This window comes from Haliaeetus leucocephalus, unplaced genomic scaffold, assembly GCF_000737465.1.
Source record: "Haliaeetus leucocephalus isolate CR32 unplaced genomic scaffold, Haliaeetus_leucocephalus-4.0 Scaffold262, whole genome shotgun sequence".
Classification (NCBI taxonomy): Eukaryota; Metazoa; Chordata; class Aves; order Accipitriformes; family Accipitridae; genus Haliaeetus; species Haliaeetus leucocephalus.
This window is the reverse complement of record NW_010972698.1, coordinates 7,711,029-7,737,174: the sequence shown is the minus strand read 5'-3', so window position 1 is coordinate 7,737,174 and position 26,146 is coordinate 7,711,029. Positions and strand designations below refer to the sequence as shown.

General features: G+C 40.9%; 1 protein-coding gene across 1 annotated transcript in view; it reads left to right on the top strand.

The window, feature by feature from the left end:
• The window catches only part of COL4A6 (collagen, type IV, alpha 6), a 172,838-nt gene that overhangs the window by 121,844 nt on the left and 24,848 nt on the right, over positions 1-26,146 (top strand). Inside the window, exons 4-20 of the mRNA XM_010569146.1 lie at positions 711-755; positions 6,549-6,665; positions 9,158-9,226; positions 10,709-10,744; positions 11,165-11,227; positions 11,851-11,886; positions 12,013-12,054; positions 12,928-13,020; positions 14,053-14,106; positions 15,471-15,587; positions 17,110-17,154; positions 18,392-18,445; positions 19,784-19,853; positions 20,580-20,690; positions 22,687-22,836; positions 24,432-24,536; positions 25,435-25,595. Of these exons, the coding sequence (XP_010567448.1) occupies positions 711-755; positions 6,549-6,665; positions 9,158-9,226; positions 10,709-10,744; positions 11,165-11,227; positions 11,851-11,886; positions 12,013-12,054; positions 12,928-13,020; positions 14,053-14,106; positions 15,471-15,587; positions 17,110-17,154; positions 18,392-18,445; positions 19,784-19,853; positions 20,580-20,690; positions 22,687-22,836; positions 24,432-24,536; positions 25,435-25,595 (1,368 nt within the window). The remainder of the gene's footprint in view (positions 1-710; positions 756-6,548; positions 6,666-9,157; positions 9,227-10,708; positions 10,745-11,164; positions 11,228-11,850; positions 11,887-12,012; positions 12,055-12,927; positions 13,021-14,052; positions 14,107-15,470; positions 15,588-17,109; positions 17,155-18,391; positions 18,446-19,783; positions 19,854-20,579; positions 20,691-22,686; positions 22,837-24,431; positions 24,537-25,434; positions 25,596-26,146) is intronic.

The following is a 26,146-nucleotide window of genomic DNA, read 5'->3' as shown; positions in this document are numbered from 1 at the left end:
AGAAACCAGGTTAGGAACTGGCTTTTAATGATTGGAAGCAATTTCCTTGCACTGAAAAAATGCCTTATTTACTCCAGAACTGCTGTTTCTATCCATTGAAATGGATACATATGCAATATCAACATGCAATAAGATCCCTCGTGGAAGCAATATACTTTACCTTTCCAAAGCACGAGCAGTTTAGGCTGGATATTCTGCTTATACAGTCTCTTTTGCTACTGTTCAGAGCAGAGCAGTAGAACCAACAAAGTAGTAATTATTTGCAACTCAGCCAGGGGTGGTCTGAAGTTAATACAGTGGTCTGTGCATCTTTGGGTGGTGCTATCCAAGCACAGATAGAAAAACCCCTAAGTCCTGTTGAAACTCTTGGAAGGTGAAGTGTGACACTGAGAGTTAATCTTATACTGGACTGTTTATTTTCCTGGCATCTTGTTTTCTCCAGATGTACAGTAGAAGATTATATTTTTACTTTAAATTGCCTGATTAAAACATTCCTGAAACACTCATTTGGCATCCAGTCAAGTTCAGATGCTCAGTTCCTATCTTCACTGACCCCTGCGGTCAGAAAGAATCTGCATGAGATAGTTTGCTCCTTTTGGTTTTGAAAGCTAAAGTCCAAGACTGAAAATGTTGGAGTGAAAAGTACCTTACAGGTAACTGAAATATACAGATTGGTGAAGTGAAATATAATAAGTACTCTTTTTCTCCAGGGCCCAATGGGAGTTCCAGGGTTTCAAGGCATCAACGGGATCCCAGTAAGTTTGCATATGTAAATACAAATCACCAGAATGTTAGTCAAAGTCAAAAGCATGTAAGCACAATGAAACTGTCCTAACACATGCATAGTGTATCTTGCAAGTGCTTGCTTCTCTCTGGAGGGAAATGGCAGTGTTTGGTAGTCTACCTGCTGATCCCATGCTGTTTTATAAGAGGTTTGGATCCTATTATGGGATGATAGGAAGTTGATATGTATCAGGAAGCAAGCCTGAGTTACATGGGGATCCACTGCATCATTGATAAGCTTTTCTTTCAGCACCATGTTCTCTCAGCACCATGTCTAGAAAACACCATATCATAAAATCATAGACTTATGGAATTGAAAGAGACCTCAGTCAAACAGGCATGATCAGCTGTGCTTCAGGCCATTTTTAGTATGTGTTTTCTAACCGATTCTTAAAACCTTGTAATGATGGAGACTCTAACTTCTCTATTAGAAAAGGTTTGCCAATGCCTAACTTCAGTCTTTCTTTCTGCAGTTTAAACCTCTTAGTTCTCATCTTACTCATCGTGGACAGAGACCAGATTGTTCACTTTTTCTTTGAAGCAGGCTTCCTGTATGTGATAACTGTTGCCAAGTCTCCCTCAATCTTCTTTTGCTATGATGTGAAAGAAAACAATGATTAGAGCTGAGGTCCTCCAGACAATCCTTGCTTCTGCACTAGGTGCTAGTTCTAGTTGAGACCTGAGCCTTTCAGATACCTAAGACAGGAAAGAGATAATTGCTACATTTTCCAGGTTGGTAGGGGTAGGTAACCACTTCCCCTGACCATCAGGAATTTTTTTGTTTGTTTCTTTCATTCTTTAGAAATTTAACATTCTAGTGACTGTTGTTTCCTTTACCATACAAAAAATTATGTGCCTAGAGTGTTTTGACCAGCTTGCTTTTCTTTGGTTTTCCCCAGTGATTTTTGCAAAGGTGTCTTACACTTTACCTCAGGGGAGTTTTAGCTGGGCCAGCTTTAGAATTTGCCCCAAACTTCCTTGCTCTCTCTATACTATTTAGCTCATCCTGGTTTCTCCTTCTGGTATTAGAATTCTTTTTCTTTTCTTGATTACATTTTTCCATTTTCTGTATCCTTGTGTCTTCAGACTATACTCATGCTCTTTCTCATCTTCCCCACTTCCTCTGCTGGCCAAGATCTCCAACAGTTGAGCTGTGTTTTCTTACTTCCTATCAAAAACTGAATTGTTTTGATAGATTGGCTGAAAATGCACAGTTGGCCCTGTAAATGAGCTTGCTTGATTTCAGTTCCTTCCTGGCCCTTGTCCTTCTCTCCCCCTCTGCTCATCCTTGCCTGTTTTCTCTCCTGCTCTACTCCCTTGCTGCTATTTTTTTCTTATCCCACCAGCCAACTCTCTAGCTCTGAAGAGAACAAGCTGTTCCCATAATACTTAATTTAATTGAACACACTGTGGGAACATGCTGTTCTCAGGGTATTTTTTCAGATGAGGCTCTGGAGAAAGGGGATTCCCAACAATGAGGGGAGGCAGAGATACAGCATCAGCCATTGCCAGGTAGTTGGCAGCAACAGGCATTTCAAGGAAAGAGTAGAGGAGGTAGATGAGAGGATTCAAAGCCCTCCAGCATATGCAGATCTACTCTGCTTTTACAGTATTCTGCTGGTGGGCGAATGGGAGAGAGGCAGATTTTGCTGCTCATGAGCAGTGAAGTGCTCACCACCGTGGCTCTTCTGTGCCACAAGTGCAGGGCAGAAAAGGGGGAAGGGAAACTAGTTCATACTGTTTACATTCTAGCCATTGACATAAATACTTCTATTCCAGGGTGAAAACAGCAACCACCACTGCTTGAGAAAATATTTATACTTTTGCCAGTTGTGTTTCAGGATAGGGAGTAGTTTAGATTTGTTGTGAAATGCATACGAACGTATGCATATTATATAGATGTGTGAAACGCAGAGCAAAGGAGAGGGAGCATGTGTGTGCTGATACATGTGAAAGAGAAGTAAAAATATATTGCTATCTCTGCACAATCTAAATATGAAGAGTGATTCTTTGTAGTATGCAGGTATGTTAGCGTGGGCAGGTATATTTTAGTCATGGCTAAAGGACTGCAAGGCTGTGATTCAGAGGGGAATACCACTATTGACCTTAAGGGAAGTGGTGTTCCACAGAGTTCCCTTGGGGAATGCTGGTGGCAAGTAAATCATGTTGTTGCAGCTGGCCTGACTAATCCCTTTAACCTAGTAAATACAGCAGCGATATGTGTTTATTGCTAGCCTTTCGTGTCACACTGTAGAAGAAACCCTCAGATCCTTAGCCCTACTTGGGAAGTTTATTTTTTCCTATAGGACAAGATTCAAGGATACCTCTAGAAAAGGCTGGAACTGGAGCCAGGAGATGTATATAGTTTTTCATGAACTGTCCAAGGAGTTTTAGAAGGAAATATTTCTATGAGAAGTGAGCCCTTGTCTGTACCATGAAAGCTAGAGCTACATGCAAAGTTCTCCATTTTGGGACCCTCCTAGAGGAAACGCAAGCACTTGGTGATGGCTGTAAAAAGGCCACTTTGCCGTAGCAATCCATAAAACTGCTTATTCAATTAGTTTTGTGTTCACCCTTAATTGCATTTGTTTCCCTGTTTTTAAATATTTGTTGAGCTCTCCTGTTGGGATCACCTTTGTGCTGTTTGATTTAGAAAAGAGGCACCTTGGGATCACAGCGTTAGTGTACAAGCAAGAGTCAGATAAAGCGAGGGCCTAGATGAACAGTTTGAGTTTTCTTATTTGTCTCACACGGAATGTCTCCTTTTGTGAAAACAGAGAGCACAGCCTGTATTTTAACTCAGGTCTGTAAACTAGTCACCCTGCCATGTATGAGTGAAGCTTGTAAAAGTCTTCTGCCTTAGTCAATTGAGGTGCTTGTGCTGAATTGGCACATCTGCCAAAACAGGAATTAGAGGAGATGAGAGCAGTGAAACTATTAACCACCATTTTTCAGGTCAACACAGCTCTTTAAATCAGTATTTTAAATCCCTGGGGAAAAGGTTCACTTAAGCCAGAACTTTACAACTCTCAAGGAAGTCAGTTGTGGGTGCTCCTCAGGTAAGGTTCTTAAAACAAAACATTGTGAACTCTCATAGCAGATTCGCTAGAAAGTAGGAAATCCTGTAGATTTTTTTCCTAAAGAGGAAGAGACAGCATGTGTATGTGTGTGCGTGTGTGTCAGTCTGTGTCATGCTTTGGCTCAGAACCATGGGCATGGATGCCACGGGATTAAGTGCCAGGGCCACAGATTTATTTAATACACATAAGAAATCGCTGTGGTCAGCATACTTTATGTCCTCTCTTTGTGAGCCCTTCTCACATATTGAGAGGATACCAACGTCCTTTGGGCCACTTAACAGGCTGTGTTTGTCCAAGAGTTAGGAGATCTCACCCAAAGCTTTTCCCAAGACATGAGACCACCAGTCAGCTGCCTGCTGTGGGCTGGCTCTTGGCCAGCACTAAAGGCTTAGCAGCCTGGCTCCCCGTTGTCTAGCTCTGAGGGGCAGATGTTGGCTATTCAGCTGCACTAAACCCTGCAGCTGGTCACCTTATGTTGTAACCGGATACATGTGCACTTGTCCCACGTAGCTTCTGGTTTTGTTAATGCTGTAAACAAAGTGAAAGACCTGATAGACATTGACCACTCTGGCCTCCCTCTGCAGTCACAGCCTGTCCCGTCAGAGACTTGCTGCTCTTGGCTATGACATCCCGTATGGATGGAGGAGGGTGGGTTGCCACTGATTTGTTCCAGCTTTGGGAACCCAATGAAATAATTTCTAAGAGACAAACATAAGTGGCAATAAATTGGTGCTTCAGCCTTCTCCTGTCGCTTTATCAGGGCCTGGCAAGTCCCTGCTTGCACAGAACATGTGGGTATTTTGGCAAACAGACTTTAATCATCAGGGCAACTGGTACTGTGTATGCAGTGGTGCCTGATGCTACTGCTTTGGGATTACTTCATTCCATGTCCTGGGGCCTTGTTTAATCTCAAATTTATACTTGTCAAGGTGAGCTACCTTGATCCTGTAGCATAGACACACTTTACATTCATTCAGTTTGCACCTTATTGACTGACAGAGAGCAGATCTGGGCTCTCTCCCCTTCTCTCCATTTTGTTGGCAAGGATCGCAATGTAGTTGCTGAAGGAGCTGGACCAAGGAACTCATCTGGCTGAAAATTAACCCCATTAAGAAACAGAACAGTTATTTTTCTGCTGTGTTGGTTTCCTGCTCTGCCTCGCCTGTTCTGCCTGTGCTTATGCCAGCACAGGGAAGAGGTAGGTGTGAGTAAGCAGGCGTGTGCGATAGCCCTCCTGGCAGCAGCTGAGACCAGTGATCAGCCTGAATATTTACATAATTATGGCCTAAGTTGCTCTGCATCCTTGGGAAAGTCACTCTGCTGCTGTGTGCCCCCAGCTTCTCATCCGTAAAATGAAGATTATAGCATTCCCACATTTTTGCAAGGCATTTTAAGATCCTTAGATAAAAGGCTTTACATTACTGCAAGGTTCTCATTGAGTTTGGTCAGAGCATATGCTATTGGCTTGGACTGGGAAGACCTTTAGCAACACAAATGTGTTTTGGTTTAAGTGTCAAGCATGAACGATTGTTAATGTTCTGCTTTATCTCCATTTTATCCATGTTTATTTTTTTACTTTCCTCGTGTGAGTCATAACTTGTTTAATGCCATATCTTAAGGATGAATCTTTGGGATCAAACAAAAGTACTTTTGGGATGAGTCAAGATCAGGGTGTACAGAGGGGAGGGAAAGAACTGTCAGTAACTGATACTTATCTCCATAAGGTTCATTTTTCTTCTTGCCACAAAACAGTGTCTTTCAGTGCTGCAGAACTCATTTCTATGAAAAGGAGGATAGAATAAGGAACTGCTTGAAACCTGGGTAGTGTGACTGACAGTTCTGCCTTTCTGTGTTTTGCCTACACATACCCATATGACACTGAAGAAAAAGTAACTGAAGTCTCAAACTTTGATCTCCTTTGCACCAGTGCCATGCTGAGTAAATGCTAGTCAGATTAATAGAGGTACACCATGGCAAAAGAGATGTGAAATCAGAATTAGGTACAATTGTATTTTACTCTGCTTGATTAATAATTGACTATTACAAATACTTTCTTTTAGATGCTGTTAGTTTAATTAGGTCTTTCTCCTGGTTGCTTTGCCTAAAGTTTTAAGTTTAATATAACAAGAAAAGCTGTTTTGCTTGAATGGCCTGATGCTGGAGCTGTAACATCTGTTGAACTGTTAAAGGAAAGAATCCACACTGGAGAGGAAGGGAAGTCACTGAAACTTTACGCAGATTGGAATTATAAATGCTCAGTATTGTTGAGTCTGCTTCTGCCCTTGTTTTTACATGAGCAACTTCCATTCCTGGTGTCAGGTGCACCCTTGCGTGCTGTTTTACACTGTGTTATATGCCATATATTTCAGACTGCTGTGGGATGAGTATTGCCCTTTCGGGACCTACTCATGCACAAGTTATGTACTTCAGAAAATTATCCCTTGGAGAAAAAGGTAATTAAATGAATGCAGCCAATGTTCTAGGATTTAAGCTTTGGGGAGGATAAACAATGCTGGCCAAAGAAGCTAGTTCTGTTGCAGTCTGCCATACACTGAACTTGAGTGGGAGTCGCGCATTTCTTTTATTTTGCGTTGCCATTTGGAAGATATCAAGTTTTCTGGGGACAGTATTACTAATAAAATAATGCATCCTGTCAGTCATTCTCTCTTTTTCCCCTTTTCACAGGGTCACCCTGGGCAGTCTGGACCTAGAGGTCTGCCTGGCCTCGATGGCTGCAATGGTACCATTGGGAGTCCTGGCGTTTCTGGATCAGATGGATTTCCTGGCCTACCTGGGCTGCCTGTATGTCCCAGCTCAAATACGGTGTTTTGTAGTCACTAAGCTGGGATTTGCTTTTCATGCCATTTTTGGAAAAGTAATTCCCAAGTACTTAGGAAGAACCCTAATAACCCGAAGTTTATTAACATTGTTAGAGCTCAGTATAAGTTTCTTACTGAAATTCCACTCTGAGGATAAAATGAAGATCCTGTGAATTCAGTATGCTCCCACATGAAATTATACCATTGTCACTGGTAGTGTTAAAGCTAACTCAGAAGAAACCATTATAAAGTTCTTAAGAACCATGAAGTGTCAAACATCTTCCACCTGGCACTTTTCAAGTTAGTGGATGCTGATTCCGGAAAGGATGTTATTACATCTTCAAGTCTATGCATTAAATATTGGATGCCTTCCTTCATGTCTTAAGATAGCCAAAAGCTTCAGTCTCACTGAGTGTCAATAGGATTTACTTTCCAGGTGTTTTACTTTTGAAAACATTTTTCTACCAGGTTGGAATTTTATCTAGCCTGCATAGGACACCTTGAAGTTAGGTGTCTAATCTATTCATCTGGACTCTCCTCTTCCAGAGAGTGGTACTTGCAAGAGCACTTCTCCCCCTCTACCTTTCAGGATGAATTGTCTTTGGAGATACCCATTTTTCTGCATTGACTGTAGAGGAAGTGAAGGTAGCTGGGTCACTCTCTACACTCTGTTTTAAGTGGGTAGTATTAGTTGTAAGAACTCCACTCCTAAATGGTTTTGGGAATTATAGTCTTTTTAAAAAGTATGTGGTTATTTTTGAAGTGTAAGCAAAAAATATGGACTTGATACTAAAATATTTGACATATACTTGAATATTTGTTCACATCCAAACCCCAATCTTACACACCCAGGTCATGTGACTAATCATACATATAACGGAACTACTTTGCATGTATACATGAAGAAGAGGAAGAAAATACAGCTGGGGGATGTAAACAATGCTATTTGTTTCAGCATTTCTAAACTGTGCTAAGACATCTTTACATGTCATCCAGACTTGAAATTCATATGATGTTGAAAAATACTGAAGCAATAAGATCAAATTAAAGTACTGCTTTCTAAAGTAACTAATTTACTCATACCTGCTGCTCAGATTTCTATTTTGTAACACTTGTAGGATTACATTTTTGGCAAGGAAAGCTGCTTGGATCAGCCAACCCCTCTCAAATTAAGTTGGCAATTAAATGAAATCACCTCAGATAAATTGGGTGGGATGGTCGAGATTGAAATAAATTGGGTAAATCTAGAATTATAATGGCAGCTTTTACAGAAGATTCATGCAGTCTACCAGGTTTTTCTTTCATTGATTCTAAACAAACTTTGGTGATTTAGTGTTAAACAAGAGATAGGATCCTAGAATGGTTTGGGTTAGAAGGGACCTTAAGGATTATCTAGTTCAACCCCCCTGCCATGGGCAGGGACACCTTCCACCAGATCAGGTTGCTCAAAGCCCCGTCCAACCTGGCCTTGAACACTTCCAGGGAAGGGGCATCCACAACCTCTCTGGGCAACCTGTTCCAGTGTCTCACCACCCTCACAGTAAAGAACTTCTTCCTTACATCTAATCTAAATCTACCCTCTTTCACTTTAAAGCCATTACCCCTTGTCCTATCACTACATGCCCTTGTAAAAAGTCCCTCCCCATCTTTCCTGTAGGCCCCCAGCAAGTACTAGAAGGCTGCTAGAAGGTCTCCCTGGAGCCTTCTCTTCTCAGGCTAAACAACCCCAACTCTCTCAGCCTGTCCTCACAGGGGAGGTGCTCCAGCCCTCTGATCGAGCAGGTCCATGTCATTCCTGTGCTGGGGGCTCCAGATCTGGACACGGTACTGCAGGTGGGGTCTCACCAGAGCAGAGTAGAGGGGCAGAATCACCTCCCTCAACCTGCTAGCCACACTTCTTTCGATGCAGCCCGGAATGTGATTTGCTTTCTTGGCTGTGAGCGCACATTGACAGCTCACATTCAGTTTTTCATCCGCTAATACCCCCAAGTCCTTCTCCACAGGGCTGCTCTCAATCCACTCATTGCCCAGCCTGTATCTGTGCTCGGGATTGCCCCAGCTCAGGTGCAGGACCTTGCACTTGGCCTTGTTGAACTTCATGAAGTTCGCACGGGCCCACCTCTTGAGTCTGTCAAGGTCCCTCAGGATGGCATTGATATGTATATGAACAGGAGGGTTACCCCATGTCAAACAGATTCAAATGGGATCTTAAAAGTTGTCAAAGACCTAAAATAAAAGGGAAATCTAATATAAACAGGAAAATACCAGAGAAAACGTTTGCAGAACCTTGTTTTTCTAAAGCCGCGGGAAGTCTTGAGTTGTCATAATATCACAGCTGCTTTGACAAAGCTACAGTGGTACTTTTGCAGTTTAGTGGAGCCAGGAGTTTGCCTTGTTCATTATGCTGAATATAAATTCTTTAAAAACTAAATCAATATTTTTTCCAGAAATTTATTTTTTACTTTTTTTAATCAGGGTCGTCCTGGCCCAAAAGGCCTTAAGGGAGAACCTGTTTTTGCTCAAGGCAGTCTTAAAGGAATGAAGGTAAGACTTGTCATCCTGTAGGAGAAAATGCAGTACAAGAAACACTTTAATGTCCTACAGGTTGCAAGGCTGATGCTGCAGGTTAGCTTGCTCATGGTGTTAGGTGTGTGTGTCCTGGGTATGTCTGAACGCAGAGCTGTGAAAAAGGCCTTACAGTAACTTCATTAACGGCAACACGGAGTGCTCTCAGAAAGTGGAATTGCTTGGTCTTTGCAGAGATCTCACTCATCCCATAGTGGGACATTGCTCATCCTGTTACTGTTTAGTATAGTTGCTGACCCTTCACTTGTCTATGGAGAGCTAACACCATTTGTTTGTGGTGTCAAACCATGGATGTGAAGAATTTCTTGTAAGCTTATCCTGATTTATATGAGGTAGCATATGTGTTTCTAGATGTAGATGTAGCAAAGGAGGGGCCCTTCATCTACTCTGAACTTCCTATAACTGACATCGTTGCATGTGCCAGGTCTGTTGAAATAACAGCTCAGGAAATTCACAAGTGCATGTTAAGATTTCTACTGTGAGATCCCAGCTGCCTCCCAGTGGTTTTTGTGCTGGGAGGTACTAGTAAGTAATGAGTCATATTCTCTGTTTAAATACATGAATATCATATCCCACTCATAGTATTCCATCCTTTGCCGCTGTGAAGTTAGGATTTTACTCTCTCTATTTAATAAGGACCTCACCCTGAAATGTCTGTATCAAGTCTGTAATTTTATTTCCTGTACAGAAAATACAAACTACGGATAGACAATTTCAGTTCACTGTTCAGAACTGTGAATAGGTTCTTGAATATGCCCATGTAAAAGATTTGGTTCTTTATTGCCTTGAAACAAAGACTCATCAGCTTACCATGGTTTTGATTTTTGCCAGAAGTACTAGGTTTGGAATAAATCTACAAAGGATTCAGTATCTCTTGTGGTACTGAATTCAGCAATATTTAGCAGCCTCATGCTTCATTAAACACTGAAAATGTTAAGAAATTTATTCTGTCATGTGAGGCCCCTCACACTGACTTTGTTGGTCAAAATTAAGAACTTTTCTAAAATTCTACCTACATTATATACACTCATAAGTTAGTAAAAGTTAAATAGATCTTTATTTATTTACTTCAATATTTATGGGAAATACAGATAATTTGATATAATAATGATATGCTTTTACATATTTTATAGTGGCTTTGTAATGAAAATTTTTATAGTGTATTTTCCAGTGTTTTTACAATTAATACATATTTTTTTTCATGCCAATTTAGTTTGTCTTGTTACCCATAAATAAAATGGTTGTAATTTCTCTGGAGTTTTGGAATCTCTCCATTACCCAGTTTAAATATGGAAGCACATGTGTCAAAATATTTTCCCATTTACACTTGATCTAATATTAACTAGCAGCAAATATCTCTATTTATACAAAACTTAATGTTCCTTATAGGTTGTTGCAATAACATACTGTAATTTTTACTCATGCACTTATAATTTTTAGGGAGAAAATGGTCTTCCTGGATTGGATGGAATTTCTGTAAGTTATTCATTTGGGAAATAATGGTTTTAAAGAATATTAAGTGGGTAATTTTTCTTGTGTTGGTTCTCAAGGACACTTTTCAAATTAGTGTATTTACATGTGTGATACCAGTAGCATGAGCAATTCCAGCTTTGTAATGGTATGAGTGGATCCACATTATGGTAGAGGAAGTCAGATTTTTGCTATTATCTGTTCTGTTTTTCCTTTTTCAGATCAAATTCCCTTCTACCATTGAAATCTGTAACTTTGATTTTCAAAATACATCTTATAATATGAAATGGACTGTTATAGTATTTAAATTGGCATACTTAATTAGGGGGTATTACTTAATGTTTCCTGAGACTGACTTTGTCTTTGGTTGTGGTTTGATGGGGTAAGTGCTACACATTCTGTATTTGTCCTATGTTCTCCTCATAGGGCCCAAAAGGTTTTCCAGGTCCGATAGGTTCAGCAGGCCCTATAGGATTACCAGGTTTGCAGGTAAGAGACCTCAACTGTTGCACTTGTTGATAGAACAGTTCACAATGTTGGCAGTTTTCCCTCCTTGTCTGTATTTGTGTCATGAAAATGAGCAAAAGTGTGTGTGCATCTAAATGGGCTGAGCACAGCTGACTTCAAGCATAGAATACTTGAACTTAGATAGTTTAATCTAATCACAAGAGGGAAGGCTCCTCTCTGGAGCAGTGTTCAGAGCAGCAATCATGAATGAGGGCTCCAGCAAAGCCCTAGTACTTCCTCGTCTTGGGAATAGAGGGAATAGAGGTAATATGCTGACCTCTGCATGTTTGGAGACTTTCTCATAATGAAATATGCTAAAGAGTTGCTTTTTCAAGATGCTATAAGTGAGTTTCCATTGGGCAAAGGTAAAAATGAACTATGTGTTTGTTGCTTTTAAACTGAAGTTTGCTCTTAATTAACCACAGTACCAAAGGGCTGTGCTGTCTATTATAGATATGAACACTTGAAGATCATGTGTATCAGTTACTTTTGCTTTGGGGCAAGAGATTAAAGTTCGGGTATCATGGCAGATCCCAGCATTGCTCCAATTGTGTGCATCCTAATTAAGTCAAAAGAAATAAAATCTTGATCTTGTTCACATTTAGGGTCCAATGGGTCCCCCTGGGCCACCAGGTCCAAAAGTAAGTACCTACCTTTCCTGTCTTTCTACACCTGATTGTTGGCTTTTTTAACAGTGCTGTGGGCCTACTAGATAGCGATGCTTTTGTTGTTGTTTTGTTATTCATTCATCTTTTTTTCTCTCCTAGGGTAACATGGGATTAGGCTTTCAAGGAGAAAAAGGAGAAAAGGTAGGTGAAACTTGTTCTGTTATGCAAAGACCATGAAATATCAGTCTAGTGTTCCATCATAGCTTGATCCTCTAGAAAGTGGCTAGATTCTAGCATTTTCTTCTTCTCCTTTTTCTTCTCTTCTCTTGGACTGATTGGCAGTCCAAATGCTAAAGAGTCTTGCTGGTTCATTATCTGTTTGTACACAAAAAAAGAATGGCAACTTTTTCTAGATGAAGAGGGGGAAAGGGAAAATCTCAGTTCAGCACAGTAGTTTCATGGTTACCAAGACATGAGGTCCTTAGACATTTTTAGAATCTCTGTCTTTCAGTTTCTTTCAACCCTCAGCTCTTGTATTGAATTATTCTACTGACTTCGTTCTTTTTGGCTTTCATAATATTCTTTGGGTCAACCGATGTGTAATTTATAGTTTCACTATGCTAAATGGGTGTCCTGCAGTCTGTGTGAGAATTTACATGGGCATAATGGGGCTTCTCAATGTTCTCAATATGGGACTTGATTCTGCTGCTGTTAAAATCAATTCTTAGCATTCTACATCTCGAATTGTTTCTTGTCTCCTTTTCTTTCATATTTCTCCCCAAAGTTTTTCTGGAATGTTTTCCTGTTGATTCAAAATCTGAGCCTTTTTTTTTTTTTACTTGCCATGTGTTATATCCACAACTCTTCTGAAACAGATTGCATTAATGCATTTTGTTCATCTTAATTTTCAGTCTGGTCTTTTGACTTCCATGACCAAACTCCTGTGCCAGCATTCAGGCATACAGATATTATGTACATGGGATATTACAGTGACTTTTTTCTGATTTGCAAGCCACTTTCATAGGACATCAAACATGTTCTGCCTATGTTAATAGCTTCCTCTTTTGCCAACAGGGTGATGTAGGGCTGCCTGGCCCTCCAGGTCCCCCACCATCCACTGGAATACTGGAATTCATGGGATTTCCAAAAGGGAAGCAAGGAGAAAAGGTTTGTAAATTCGGTTTACAAACCCTCCCCCTCTCCATGCTCCTTCATTCAAGGCTGAATGAAATTATTGGACAGTGAAGCCAGTTATATTTCCAAATCAAAATCATTTTGTGTACTAGTTTAATCTGCCAGATGGCTATTGAGTAAAAATATTCTTAGCTCAGAGCATTGTGGACCACTGGAGAATGCATACCTCCCAGAAGCAGAAATATGAAAGCTATTTAAAGGTTTTCATTATTAATCCTAAAAATAAATGAACAGTAGTTTGTTTCTGTTGGACCTGTGAAATTTTGTCAACCGAAGCAAAAAAACCAAATCCATTTAGACAAATACATTAAAAGCTCCAGTTCTTTTGCTTTGACTATGATGCACACTACTCTGAAATAATGAGATTTCTCTCCTTTGCTTTGTTATTCTGGCATTTACTGAGATATATATTTAGCTCATCAGTGTTTTCATAAAAGATATATGGATCTTGAGTTAGATTCTCTACACGCATGAAATTTAAGCATACTGAATTAATCTGGGACCTATACAGGCTGGTTTGGGAGCCCAGTCTGAGCTTGCCTAAGCCCCTGCATAAGTCATGAGAGATATTTACTTGGCGGAGTACATTAGCATGAGGTGAGATTCAAAAGCCACTATTCCTTTGGGCTTTTATGAGGACATTATGCTATCTCATCATGTGTTATTTTGCTGCTTTCCATGAAGTACTGTGCATGTTCCAGTTCCCTGGGTGACAATACAAAATGCTTCTAGTTTGACTTCTAGCAGTGGAGGGCAGTAGAACAACAGTTCCCAAGTAGTGGTCTTTGAAGCCATGGGAAGTGGTCACAGACAATCTGTTGCATGCACTGGCACTGTGCTGAGAGACACTGTTATCTGGCACATGATGACACAAATCAAGTATACTTGCTGACAAACAAATTACAAGGCCTTACTTTAGGAGTCAGGAGCGTGATGGGTGGATTGGGGAAAGTCTTGCTTTCACAGGCACAGTGATTTATTGTGTTTACCTCTTCCCCTTGTCAGGGTGAGCTGGGCCCTCAAGGATTCCCTGGAGACAAGGGTTTGCCTGGCATGCCGGTAAGGACAGAGGAGAGTTTTTAATATATGCCTAACGTGGGTTAGATGGTTCAACACCCTCTGAATAGTTCACAAGGTCTCTACAGGAATTTCTAGGCACCAGAGTACTTTGAAAATCTGATAAAAATGTCCACAAGATTTTTTGAAGAGTTTAACTGTAATCTGATAGGTTTTTGTCCTGGAGACAGAAAGAAGATAATGCTGTCCTACTAGAACGTTACAAAGCAGCCGTCATTTCAGTACATGTAATCTGCAGTTTGCAGGGACCTGCAAGTAGACGTACCCTTTACATCGCCACTTGATGGCAGTATTTCTTGATGTCCCACAGAAGGCTAGACATATTTTAAAAAAAAAAAAAAAAAATCCTGTTTTTTTCCCCTTTAATTATGTCTAAACATATTTTTTGTTATTTTACTTTAAAGTTGTAAAGCACATGCAGATCTTTCTGTCTATATATATCCAGCTTTAAAATGGGCTGTTTAACATTAGTGCTCATAAACTCAGGAATGTGTAGCATCTTCTCTGTATGAATCAAGAACAACAATTTATCCCTGGATTCCAGGGAGCTATTTCCCAGTTTATAACCTTTTGTAAACACAGGTTATTTTGATAAGTTTAGGGAATAAATATTTTGTGGAACTTCTGACTAATAAAATAAATTGTTTGCCAGTTTCTTCAACGTACAGATGTTCCTAGTAGAAAGACGTGCAAGGAAAACCTGTACATGAAGCACAGTTTGTTACTAGGCATTCTGGACATGTTCCATTATGTGCATGTTTAGCTTTGTGCATCACAAGAGGCCCATTGAAGCTGGTGGGGTTGAACATATGTGTGAACTTAACCACAACCATGAGATATTTCAAGACTGAAGCCTGAAAATTGCTTAACTACTGTAACTCTCGCTGAAATTAAATCCTGGTGTTCTATCTCTGGATTTGATACTTCTTGCTGACTGGGAAAACTACTAAACATTTCCAAATGTTGAGCGTGAAAATGCTAGTTTTGTGTCATTCTTAGGCTTTAGAAATGAAAAAGGGTGCTCTGAGCACTCCCTTGAGCTGCTGCTGTTAAGAAATGAGATTTGAAATAATTTCTAAATGTAGAATACAATACAGAGTAGCATTGGCAGGACTTTGCTGTTTATAGCATGAGGTTACTTGTGTTTGCTAGTGAGAGATGTGCCATGGTTTAAATGGACGGAAGTCATGGGAAATGAACACGATAATGTACTGCATATACTGCCAAGTCTGGTTGATACAGGTTTTCTTTCTGAGACAGAAGAGTCACAGCAGAAACAGTCAGTTCCCCTTGTCCCTCTGTTGTACTGTTTATTAAGAGATGGGTTTGTGCTCATTTTGTCTTAGGGTTGTGCTATTCAGTTCCAAACAGATCACAGATTTAATGGTGACATTTTCCCTCAGGGCTTTGGAGGTCTTGGAGAAAAAGGAGAAAAAGGTGTTCCTGGCTTACCGGGTGGCAGGGTAGGTAACTTTACAAAATCCTTAAGTGTCTGTTCTCAAACACGTGAAGTGGGCCTTTCATCAACAGAAGCATTCCCAAAGCATGTAGGAGTCCCAGACATAGGACTGGGTCCTATAGTAGCCAGCACCATACAACAACAGAAGCAACACATAGTTCTTATCTCAGTAAAGTCTGAGATTAAAGGTGAGATGAAAGGTGTATACAGACAAAGCAGTCCAAGAAAATCATACAGAAGTATTTAGTGGAGGTCTTGATACTGCAGGGCCTGTGTTTTTCCAGTTTTTTTGAAAGCTTCACAGAAAAAGAAGCTTGCAGGAAGTCCAAATGAGGATAATAAAGAGGCCTTGCAGGGTCTTTAGGGAGCTCTTAACCAGTGCCAGAACCAGCCATGAGAGAACACAGATAGCTACTTGGGGAAGAAATGGGCAAGCTGGCAATAGATGTTGCTCTAACTAGTCAATTGTACTGGTTTCAGCTGGGATAGAGGTAACTGTCTTCCTAGTAGCTGGTACAGTGCTATTTTTTTAGTTCAGTATGCGAAGAATGTTGATAACACACTGATGTTGTCAGTTGTTGCTCAGTAGTGTTTAGACTAAAGTCAAGGATTTTTCAGCTTCTCATGCCCAGCCAGCGAGAAAGCTGGAGGGGCACAAGAAGTTGGCACAGGACACCGCCAGGGCACCTGACCCAAACTGGCCAACAGGGTATTCCATACGATGGGACGTCCCATTTAGTATAGGAACTGGGAAGTGGGGACGGGGAATCGCCGCTCGGGGACTAGCTGGGTGTTGGTCGGTGGGTGGTGAGCAATTGCCCTGCGCATCATTTGTACATTCCAATCCTTTTATTACTACTGTTGTCATTTTATTAGTGTTATTATTATCATTATTAGTTTCTTCTTTTCTCTTCTATTAAACTGTTCTTATCTCAACCCACGAGTTTTACTTCTTTTCCCGATTTTCTCTCCCATCCCACTGGGTGTGTGTGGGGGGTGAGTGAGCGGCTGCATGGTGCTTAGTTGCTGGCTGGGGTTAAACCACGACATCAATGAATGTGGGAGTTAACAACATGCTCAGTCACATGCCAGCCATAGATTCTTCAAACCACCGTGACCCTGCAGAGATGTGCTTATACACAATAGGAAGACCAAGGCATTCTGTTCTGCATCTGCAGAATAAATAGTCAAGATAGAAAGTCTTGATTGCCTTAAGTTTCATGGCTTTATTATTACAAACTACCTACCTAACTTCCTAGTAAGTTTGGATACCATGACTTACTTAACTTGAACGACCAATTAGAAAGACAATGGCTAAAGAAGATAAGACTTCTTTTATCAGTTATTCTGCTGAATTCTTTCAATTATGATCGTTAATATTTGAGAGATATGGAAAATCAGTGGTAGCTTCTCCTTTTGAAAATTTTACCTTCTCATTCTTTGGCGCTGGGTTATTTGGAGCCTGATATAATGACACCAGACTGAGATAGAGCCTCTGAAAGTTAATGGTTTTTTTGCTGTTCTAGGGTCTTTTGGGACTGGATGGATCTGATGGGATTCCAGGGAGAAAGGTGAAATTTCTTTTATTTTTTGCTGTACTTACAATTACAGAAGCCATCTAGCTGCTTAAGATCTACTGAATTCCTTATGTAGCGGCTCCAAGTTCTCTGGTGGATGAATGCATGTGCCTTACTAAACTAGCGAGAGCTACCTAGAAAGTCCATGTAAAACTCTAGATCCCTTTAACTGTCTCTCTAGTTATCCCTACATATTCAGAGGACCACCTCCACAGACTGGAAATTGTACATTCCCTCCTGGAACAATCAACTCTCCCTCCTTTCCTCTTTTGGGGGTGGAAATAGCCAGATGATCAAGCGGCTGAAAACATGTTAAAGCTCTTCCACTTGCAGATACAACGGTGGAAGTTGTTCAAGAAAGCAGCTTTCAGGAATACAATTTTCATTTTGCAGCCTGGAATTCAGTCACTTTCTTGTATATTTTGTTTTATGTATGTCCTTTTCAGGATATACTGAAGGTGGTGGTATCTCCAATATAATCTAATTCATATCTATATGTTAAAATTTTATGATTAAACCCAAGCCCTTTATGGCAAGTTTCTCAACAATACTGTTTATGGGCTATATTGGGGCCTACAGCTGTCCAAGACTTCAGAATCACAGGCAAGGTTTAAAGTTAAGGTTCCCTGCTCCAGAGCTCTTGGAATATCCCATTTTGTCTGCAGCAGCAGTGGGATTTACAGTCCATACTGGACCAGGTTGAATATGTTACCCCACAGAGAACAGTAGATCGCTCCTATATGGATTTCCAGTCACACACCCAGAAATGGGAATTTTGGTGTCCCTGAGAATGCTGCCAGGAAATGGATAGCTGGAGGGCTAGATCTCCCAGTGTCACTTTAAATGTTTTGGTGCCAATAATTTGTTGGAGAGGGAACAGAGTGGAGGGGAAAGTGTGAGGGACAAGGAAAGTAATGCTCACTCCGCAAGATTTTCTATGGTTCTGTGAGAACTCCAAGGTGTACTCCTGATCTGGACACTCTCATGCCTGCTTTCAAGTTCCCACCATCTTTACAGCACAGGGAGGCCTGAAGGAGCTCTGGTATTTTGTGAGTGCTGAGAAATTGATGCCATCAGTTTCCTCTTTTATTATTTTTTCTGCAAATGTTTGGTAGAACAATGAATTCGGTTTGTGATTCAAGTCCAGGCACTGCAGATGTCTCGGCTAACAAATATTGCCACTGTCTTATTGTCTCATTGTGTAACAATGTTCCCCTGTGTGACTTTGCAGGGTCATCCAGGTATTCCAGGCTATCCAGGACTGGATGGAGTCGAAGGCATGAAGGTAATTTCTCACATGAAAATACTAAAGCATTGCTTTTTTAAAAATATTTGCATGAATAAGTAAGTATCATTGCCCTAAACAAATCTCTTCTTTACCTCTGTATCACTGTAATTTTCAGTATGTTTCAGTTCCTCATTTACTTTATTGTTAAGGATAAAAATGAAAGGTTGCTGAACTATGAACACTCAGATATTTCAATACCTTTACAATGTTCATTCATGTAACTTCATGACTTACAATTTTAGGCGTAATCTCTCTGGTCTCCTTCATCCTTACACCAGTGCTATATTTACTGGGCAACTGAGGCAAGATTAGATGGAAGTAAGTGGATGTTAAGATGGTTGCCAAGGCTATCTGAAGTCTTAGATCACAGATCTACAAGTATTGACAAGCCTGAAAAGAATGTGTTCAATTTCTTGTACTGGAGATAGGCAGCGCATAGCAGACATTTTCTGGGTATCTCACAACTCAGGCAGTCAGACATCTGGAAACTGAGTGGAAAATGGTTGGATAGGAGTTTGTGTGAAAAACACTCATCTGCCACCAAGATTGGTATATGGTTGGCAGACGTGAAATGCAAGTACTGAAGGGCTTTTTTGTGCAGAGCATATGGAAGTAGTAGTACAGGTTTACGCACAGAGGAGTATTACCTGAAGAAGCAACAAAGTGTGCACTGCCTTGGATCACTGCATGGTGTTTATATTATAAATGTGATGGCAATTTGGACAACAGTCAGATTTTTCACTTGCTATTTCAATGAAGATTTGATACTGTGTTAGAGTGAGAGGAAGGAATGATACTGCAGTTTGCCACAAGTTGCTTGTTCTACCTGGGTGATTTTATGGAGGAATCCATTTTCCTGGAAGCTCCTGTTACTGAAATTCAGGATTCCAAGGCAACAGATAGCTGCAGTGTTCGATGCTTTTAAAAATGGGTATGTTCATAGCAGCTCTCTCGCTTTTACCACAAGGTGAACAAATATGATCTACCTGATATTGGTCAATATGCTGATATGATAACTGGTCTCCAGTACACACGGTATATACATGTCCGTACTTCCTACTGAGGTAACAGGGTGCCTTCAGAGGACAGCTGGATAGTAACAAACACTTGATCTGGAGCAGCCATCAGTTTCATCAGGCAGGAAGTAGGTAAGTCAGGAGAGCAGGTGATTGTGAATAGCAGAAGAACAAAGTGAATTCTTCACCAAGACAAAAAATGATGGTTAGTCAGTGAATGACCACAGACGTTGCTACCATCATACAGTCTGTTTCCTGACAAGCAGTCTTCCCCTCCATCACCCATCTGAATGTGGCATGAATCTGTTTTCTTCTACAGGGTGAATTAGGTGACATCGGTCCCCCAGGCCCTCCTATCGTTATTGACAGGGAAGGTGTAGTCATTTCAGGTATACGTTTCCATTTTGTTTTGGAACTTGTCTAAAGCACTTTTTCTGATCCAACGTTCCTTCTTACTATATTTTACCACTTTTTCACATTGTGTATTGGGTCTAACCCATCCCTTCTTATTTTTCCTTTAATTTCTGTATTGTTGGCATACAGATATGTTTGGTCCCGTGTTTATAACTTCAGAATTTACAATAAACCTTCCATCCTCACGTTGCAGAATGATATGTTTCTAAGCAGAATGAAATTTAGTGCCTGGGAGGCTGACTGTGTGTGAGCATGGGGAAGTGCTGTGTGTCTGTCTTCAGTGTACTAAGGAAAAATAGCTTCCCTGTTTTACCTGGAAATGGATACTCTGAATGTCATTCTGCTATTATTTGTTGTTCAATGTGGTAAGAATATTGTTGAGAAAATGAGCTTAATTAACACCACAGCTGAATAAGGTCTGGATGGGAACAGTCTCTGAAGCTATAAAGGTAAGGGGACAAATTGTATGATCTCTCCTATTCTTCCTCCTTCACATGCAGTCAAGTTTGAAACAACCTCTAGCAGTTCAGGAGGGATTTTTCCCATTATTGTTAACTTTGACTAACAGGCTTACTGTTAACGGCTTTGCAACCTTTGCTGTCAATGACATCAGTAGCCACTGGGGTAGTTGACTGAACAGAGTCTTTCAACAGAAGTTCTCATGAGATTTTTGTCCTTGTTTTTCCGTACTTGTCTAACAGGTGCCCCGGGTGACCCTGGAAACCCAGGAATACCTGGTCCTCCAGGAGACGAAGGGATCAGTGGTTTACCAGGCCTTCCAGGAGCTCCAGGGTTTCCAGGCCTGGAGAGAGGTAAAGTGTTGCATTAAAGCATAACAAATTTTGGCAGAAATAAACCTACTTGCATTCCAGCTTGTCCTCAGATATCAGAGGCGCTGGGGGCGGCTAGGCTTAGATTCTGGGTGATGCCCTAATAGTGCACTGTACTTTCAATTTAGCTGTGTTCAATGAATTAGAACGGCCAGACTTAGGGAGTTTCATCACGCTCAATGAACTATCATGGCTAGATTAATGAACAGTACAGTTTATTAAAGCACCAGTACAGGTTCTTTTGGATTGCTGGTGATAAATACACTGTCTGCAAAGCATGTGCAAATAGTAATACAGTCGGCTACAAGCACACTAAATTATAGAAAAACTCTGTAGAGATTTCTAAGTTTCCTGGGAAAGCACTCGGTATAACCGAGGGTTCAAATCTTACCCAATAGGTGTCCTTATGGGGGGGAAGAGAGGTTCAGCCCATCAACTGATCCCAGAAGTCAGCAATGTCCTCCTGACTTGCCTATGATGATGTCTTCCCTTGCATTCCTCCCCTCTTAAGCCCTTTTATACTGTTTTATTTTTAGGTGGAGCTTGAGTGACTCTAGTCATACATACCTTTATTATGATTAGTGTAAAACCTCCTCGCTTTACTTTTAAAGGTATATGCTAGAGAAGATTCAGAGTGCATGCTCAGTTGAGGGGTAGTTGCACCTTGGATGTGGGTAGCTTTTGGGATGGAGGTGTGTTTTGGTATTATAATGAGATTATAATGAGCAAAGTTCACCCAGATAACATGATTTAGCGTGTTGCTACTCCAGAACTGGGCACTTATGATAGAGGAAAGACAACAGCATTGACAGAACCCCGTTTTTTCACCTCCTTGCTTCAGTGGACTCAATGCAGGGACCTTCCATTCTTGTTCCAGTAGTTCCAGTTCCCTATCCCTGCAATGATATCACAGAGCCTGGCTGCAGTGTGTCCGCTCTGCTCCACCCTCCGTGTTGTTTCTCTTAGAGTCAGCATATCAAGCTCCCCTGGTGTTGCTAATGTCTAAGGTTGCAGGTTATGTTGCTTAGGGAATTATTATGGAACAAATTTCTTGCATATCCACTGCATTCCACCCTGGAGGTTCACCTTCCCTTAAGGAGGTGAGGGCACATATCAATAAGTCACCTCCAGCAATCATTCCACAGTAAAACAGCTGCTAACAGTGCCCTTAGCAAGCTGGTTTTTGTGTTTTTTTGCTGAGAAGATTTGGGGTAGTAGCCTGGAGATGGTGAAGGTATTGGAGCAAGCCTCTCCCTGCTCCTTCAGCTGGCTGATTTGCAGAATGCTGTATGAGACATAGGAGGCAGGGATGACACATAGGGAAACCAAGTATGTTGACTTGGATGGGAGCAGAATTAGTCCCACAATGATTACAGCCTAGGTAAGTCTTCAGGTGTGAATATGTGATGTAGCAGCGTACACAGGAGGTTGGTTGTTTGATTTCCATTTTGAATTAGTTGATTGGCAGAATCTTTCCTACACTATAAATAATAGCAAATGTTTTTGAAAAAATTTTTTTTAATGACTTTTCATATTTGCAATAGAGAGCTAACAGATTTGCTAGATAAATGCACTGTAGGTGGAACTCATTTGTCCCATCAAAGATCTCACTTGAAAGTTTCTTTTTCACTTGAATGACATCTGTGAAGTCCTGGCCTGCAATGATCCAGAGACTAGGAACTACTAAGGAAATTATCTCACTCAAAGGAAATCAGAAAATAAATAAACTGCAGCCTTACATAGTTACATAGTTAATTGTCTAACTGATCAATGCAGCCCTGTGAAGTTTTTGGATGACCAAAGGAGTGTGCCAAAGCAGCTGGTTTCTCCGATTACTAAGTTTTCCTTTGTGTGCAATTATAAATTGTTCTGTGCTAACATGGTTGCAGTTCAGGGCACAACAGTAATTTTCATAACATTAAAAATACTAGAATGTGTTTGCTGCTGGAGAGCTGCTCACTGTGTTATTGTTGTCTAGATGGAATGGGCCCTGGAGGGTCTCCAGGTATTCCAGGTGTGAAGGGTGAAGTTGGAGAACCAGGAAGAGCAACGATTGGATTACCAGGCACTCGCGGCAGAGATGGTTTACCGGGTCTGCCAGGAGCACCAGGATTGCCTGGTTCACCACGTATGTATATTTTTAACATCTATTTTTATATTGGATTCAGGGTGAAACAAGACAAATAATCATTTCTATATTTATTTCTTTGCCAGTGAGGATTATTCATCTGTAAATCTTAAATGTTTGGTTGACACCTCATTGTGATTGTAACTCACAGCCTTAACTATATCAGCAGCCACCCCTCTGAAGTAAGAAAATACAGTTAATTATTGTTAGAGTGGTAGCCTGAGAGACTGAAGCACAAGGTTGTGTAGACACAATTTATGACACAGAGAGCTTTGAAGTTCTAGGCTAGTCTACTGGCTTAGACAAAGAAAAGACCATGACCTTATGAGCCCCTGGGGTAAATGTCTAGTCCTGTGACTAGGTATTTTGGGTACCAGAAGTCAGATAGGATGCCTGAAGAGACAGTTTTCAGACCTAAGGAAATGTGATTTTATTTTTACATGTTCATTTGTATGGATGCCCTGATTGGATTAATTAAGCATTGTTTTGTTTTCCTTGGAAATTGAGTATGACATGAAAAGGCTTGATTTTACACAAACCTTGTGTTTTACCATTCTGCCATAAACTGAGTTCAAACAACCTGTTTTGTTTTTGAGAGCCAACTTTTCAAAGCAGGGCACGCTCCAGTGATGGAGTCAATGAGCATGGTCTGATGAAATTATTTTCTGTGGAGAAGAAATAAATGCTCTCTTATCAATAACTGTTTGCTAGTCAAATCCAGCTCATTTTTCTGTGGAGTCTGTAAAGCTCTTGTAGCTGTTTTTAGCTGAGGGTTGCAGTTTGTTTCCATGGAACATTAGATGGCTGCTGGTCAGCACTCCGTCTTACTGTTGTCACTGAGGGGAAAGGTTTTCAGACACAGTAGTTTTAGATTATGTCAGATCACTTTTCACTGCTGTTTCTGTCAGCTCATGTTTCATTCTATTCAGCATATAAAGAGATGCAGAAAATGATCCTGCAGTTATAAAGTGAGGGACAGGGAAAGTCCCCATAACCTTTTTGCCATTTAGTCTCTTTCCTGAGCTGCACCAACTTAATGAGAAGTCAAGGAGCTCTGCAGAAGGCAGGTAGCCCTGAGATGACTCTACCATGCCAGCAGCAGCAGAGACACTGCTCACATATGATAGCTTCTGTGCCGACAAAAAGGGCAATAGCTAGTCATCACAATCACCAATACATTGATTTGTTCCTTCAACTTCTATCCATATGAGTCTCAGCTTCTCCCAGAGCTGTAAAGGAACATCTGCCATGAACTAAGTCATTTGCCCTTTTTTATACAACCTATTCACAGTTTGGTTAGTTCTTTGGCCAACTGTTAGGTCTTTGAAAAAGTGCAAAAGAGCAGTAGAGGAATGAATTCTGTTGCATCCACATTGTGAGAGCTTTTGCTTTTCTGTATGAGAAGCTAGAAGCAAACATATGGCAGAGGACTGCAGCCTGTGATATCAACCAAGTTCTCTCTCCTTGTGTAACTTCCACAGTTGCAGTTTGATCTGGTGCCATTGCTGTCAGTTGCATAACTGACATTGTAAGTAATTAATGACGTGGAAATCTAGCCTTCTCATGGCTTTTGCTTGCCTTCTTTCTTCATATAGGCCCTTCATTCCCCCCAGACACCATCCTGGATGGAAGGCCTGGGGCCCCAGGGGAGCCTGGACAGAGAGGGCTGCCAGGAGCTTTGGGTCCAAAGGGGTACAAAGGTAATTGACTCTTGTTTTGGGAGAGCCTTTTAGCAGTCATTGGGTCTCAGAAAGACATTTTACATGTGGTTAATATCCTAAGGGATGAGGTGGAAGTGTCTATATGACAAATCACAGGAGGTTGAGATGGTTTAAAGGGGCCAACAGCATTCACAATTTAGAGAGAGTTGTGCCCAGGACTGCCAGCAAAATCCTATTTCCTACTTCCTACTCTGCTCAGGCAAATAAGCAGATAAATATCTTATAGCCAGAAAATTAGCTAAGTAAGTTATACTTTAAAGCCATAAGACATAATGAGACTTAGAAATACAATCTTGTTCACCGCTCTTTGCAATATAGGCTGGAAATGACAGAGAAACTTAATTTTCTTCTTCTCTGTGCTAAAAATGGTGAGAATTTGGGTCTTAGTGTGTGAGAGAACCAGCGGCAAAAGCCATGATGACGCAGACATCACTGTGCTTTGTGACTGTTTGTATCCATGGTAAGTTATGACTCAGGGAAATATAAAGATATCCAGCTGAGGGTCATTGTAACCTGTGAGTGGGAGTATGGTTTTGCTTTCTCTGACTTAAAACTAAACCACAAGACTTCTGTTGTAAAACTCTCCTAAAACCATCTGTTTGGGAGAGTCTAAACCTCTGGGAAGAGGTCAAGAAGTGCTGAGGTTCATGCTGCACATGATAATTTGGTGATGGGCATTGCATATAAATTAACCTGGTCAAAACCTGAGCTCCATTTCCTTGACGCTCGCATCACTTGAGCAGAGTAGGCACAAAATCAAATCATATGAGAATGCCTTTGTCCTAATTGAATCAAATACTCCTTTCAGAGCTCTTGCAACTGAAAAGGGTCTTTATCCAAATGAAACTGAGTTTGGAGTGTTGACTGTATTTTCCAGGAGAGGCAGGTGATTGTGCTTGTGATGGAGGAGTTACAAGAGCTGGTCTAAAAGGCATCTCAGGTCCACCAGGTCCATCGGGAAGCCCCGGTGTGCCTGGGATTAAGGGCATTGGTGGAGACCCAGGCACTGTGGGTGCACCAGGACTGCGAGGCCCTCCGGTAAGGCAGGAAGAGTTTATACTGGTTGTCATGAATTAAAGGAGAAAAAGTGCCCCTGTGCAATTGCTGGTGTTGACTGTAGTGAAAGCAGAACACATTTTTTTGCATAATTTCTTCTACTTGTTGGATTTAAAAAAAAAAAAAAGGCAACCTAGAAACTGATCTGTGAAAACAAGCTGAAAGTAGAGAAATTATCACATATAAAAAATGGGAGAAGAAGTGGTTCTTAAGTTCCAAGAACTGCACGTTTAGCAGTCAAGAGAAAAACTAACAATTAGTCATCCCAGGGCTTCTGGGCCAGAGGTGTACATGGAGTAGACTCAGGGCTCTTCCTAAGTGAGGGCTGGCTGAGGAAGCAGATACACATCTGCATGGAGAGAAGACCTGAAAAATCGAATGGTGAGGTCTTTCCACATCATTGCTCATAGCTACAAAAACTGTGTGCCATAGATACAGTCTCCTTCTCGACTGCTGTATGCCAAATACATTAGTGAAAGTTGAGCTGTGTTTTTTATGAAACAGCAACCATAAGAAACAGGATTTTCCAAAGT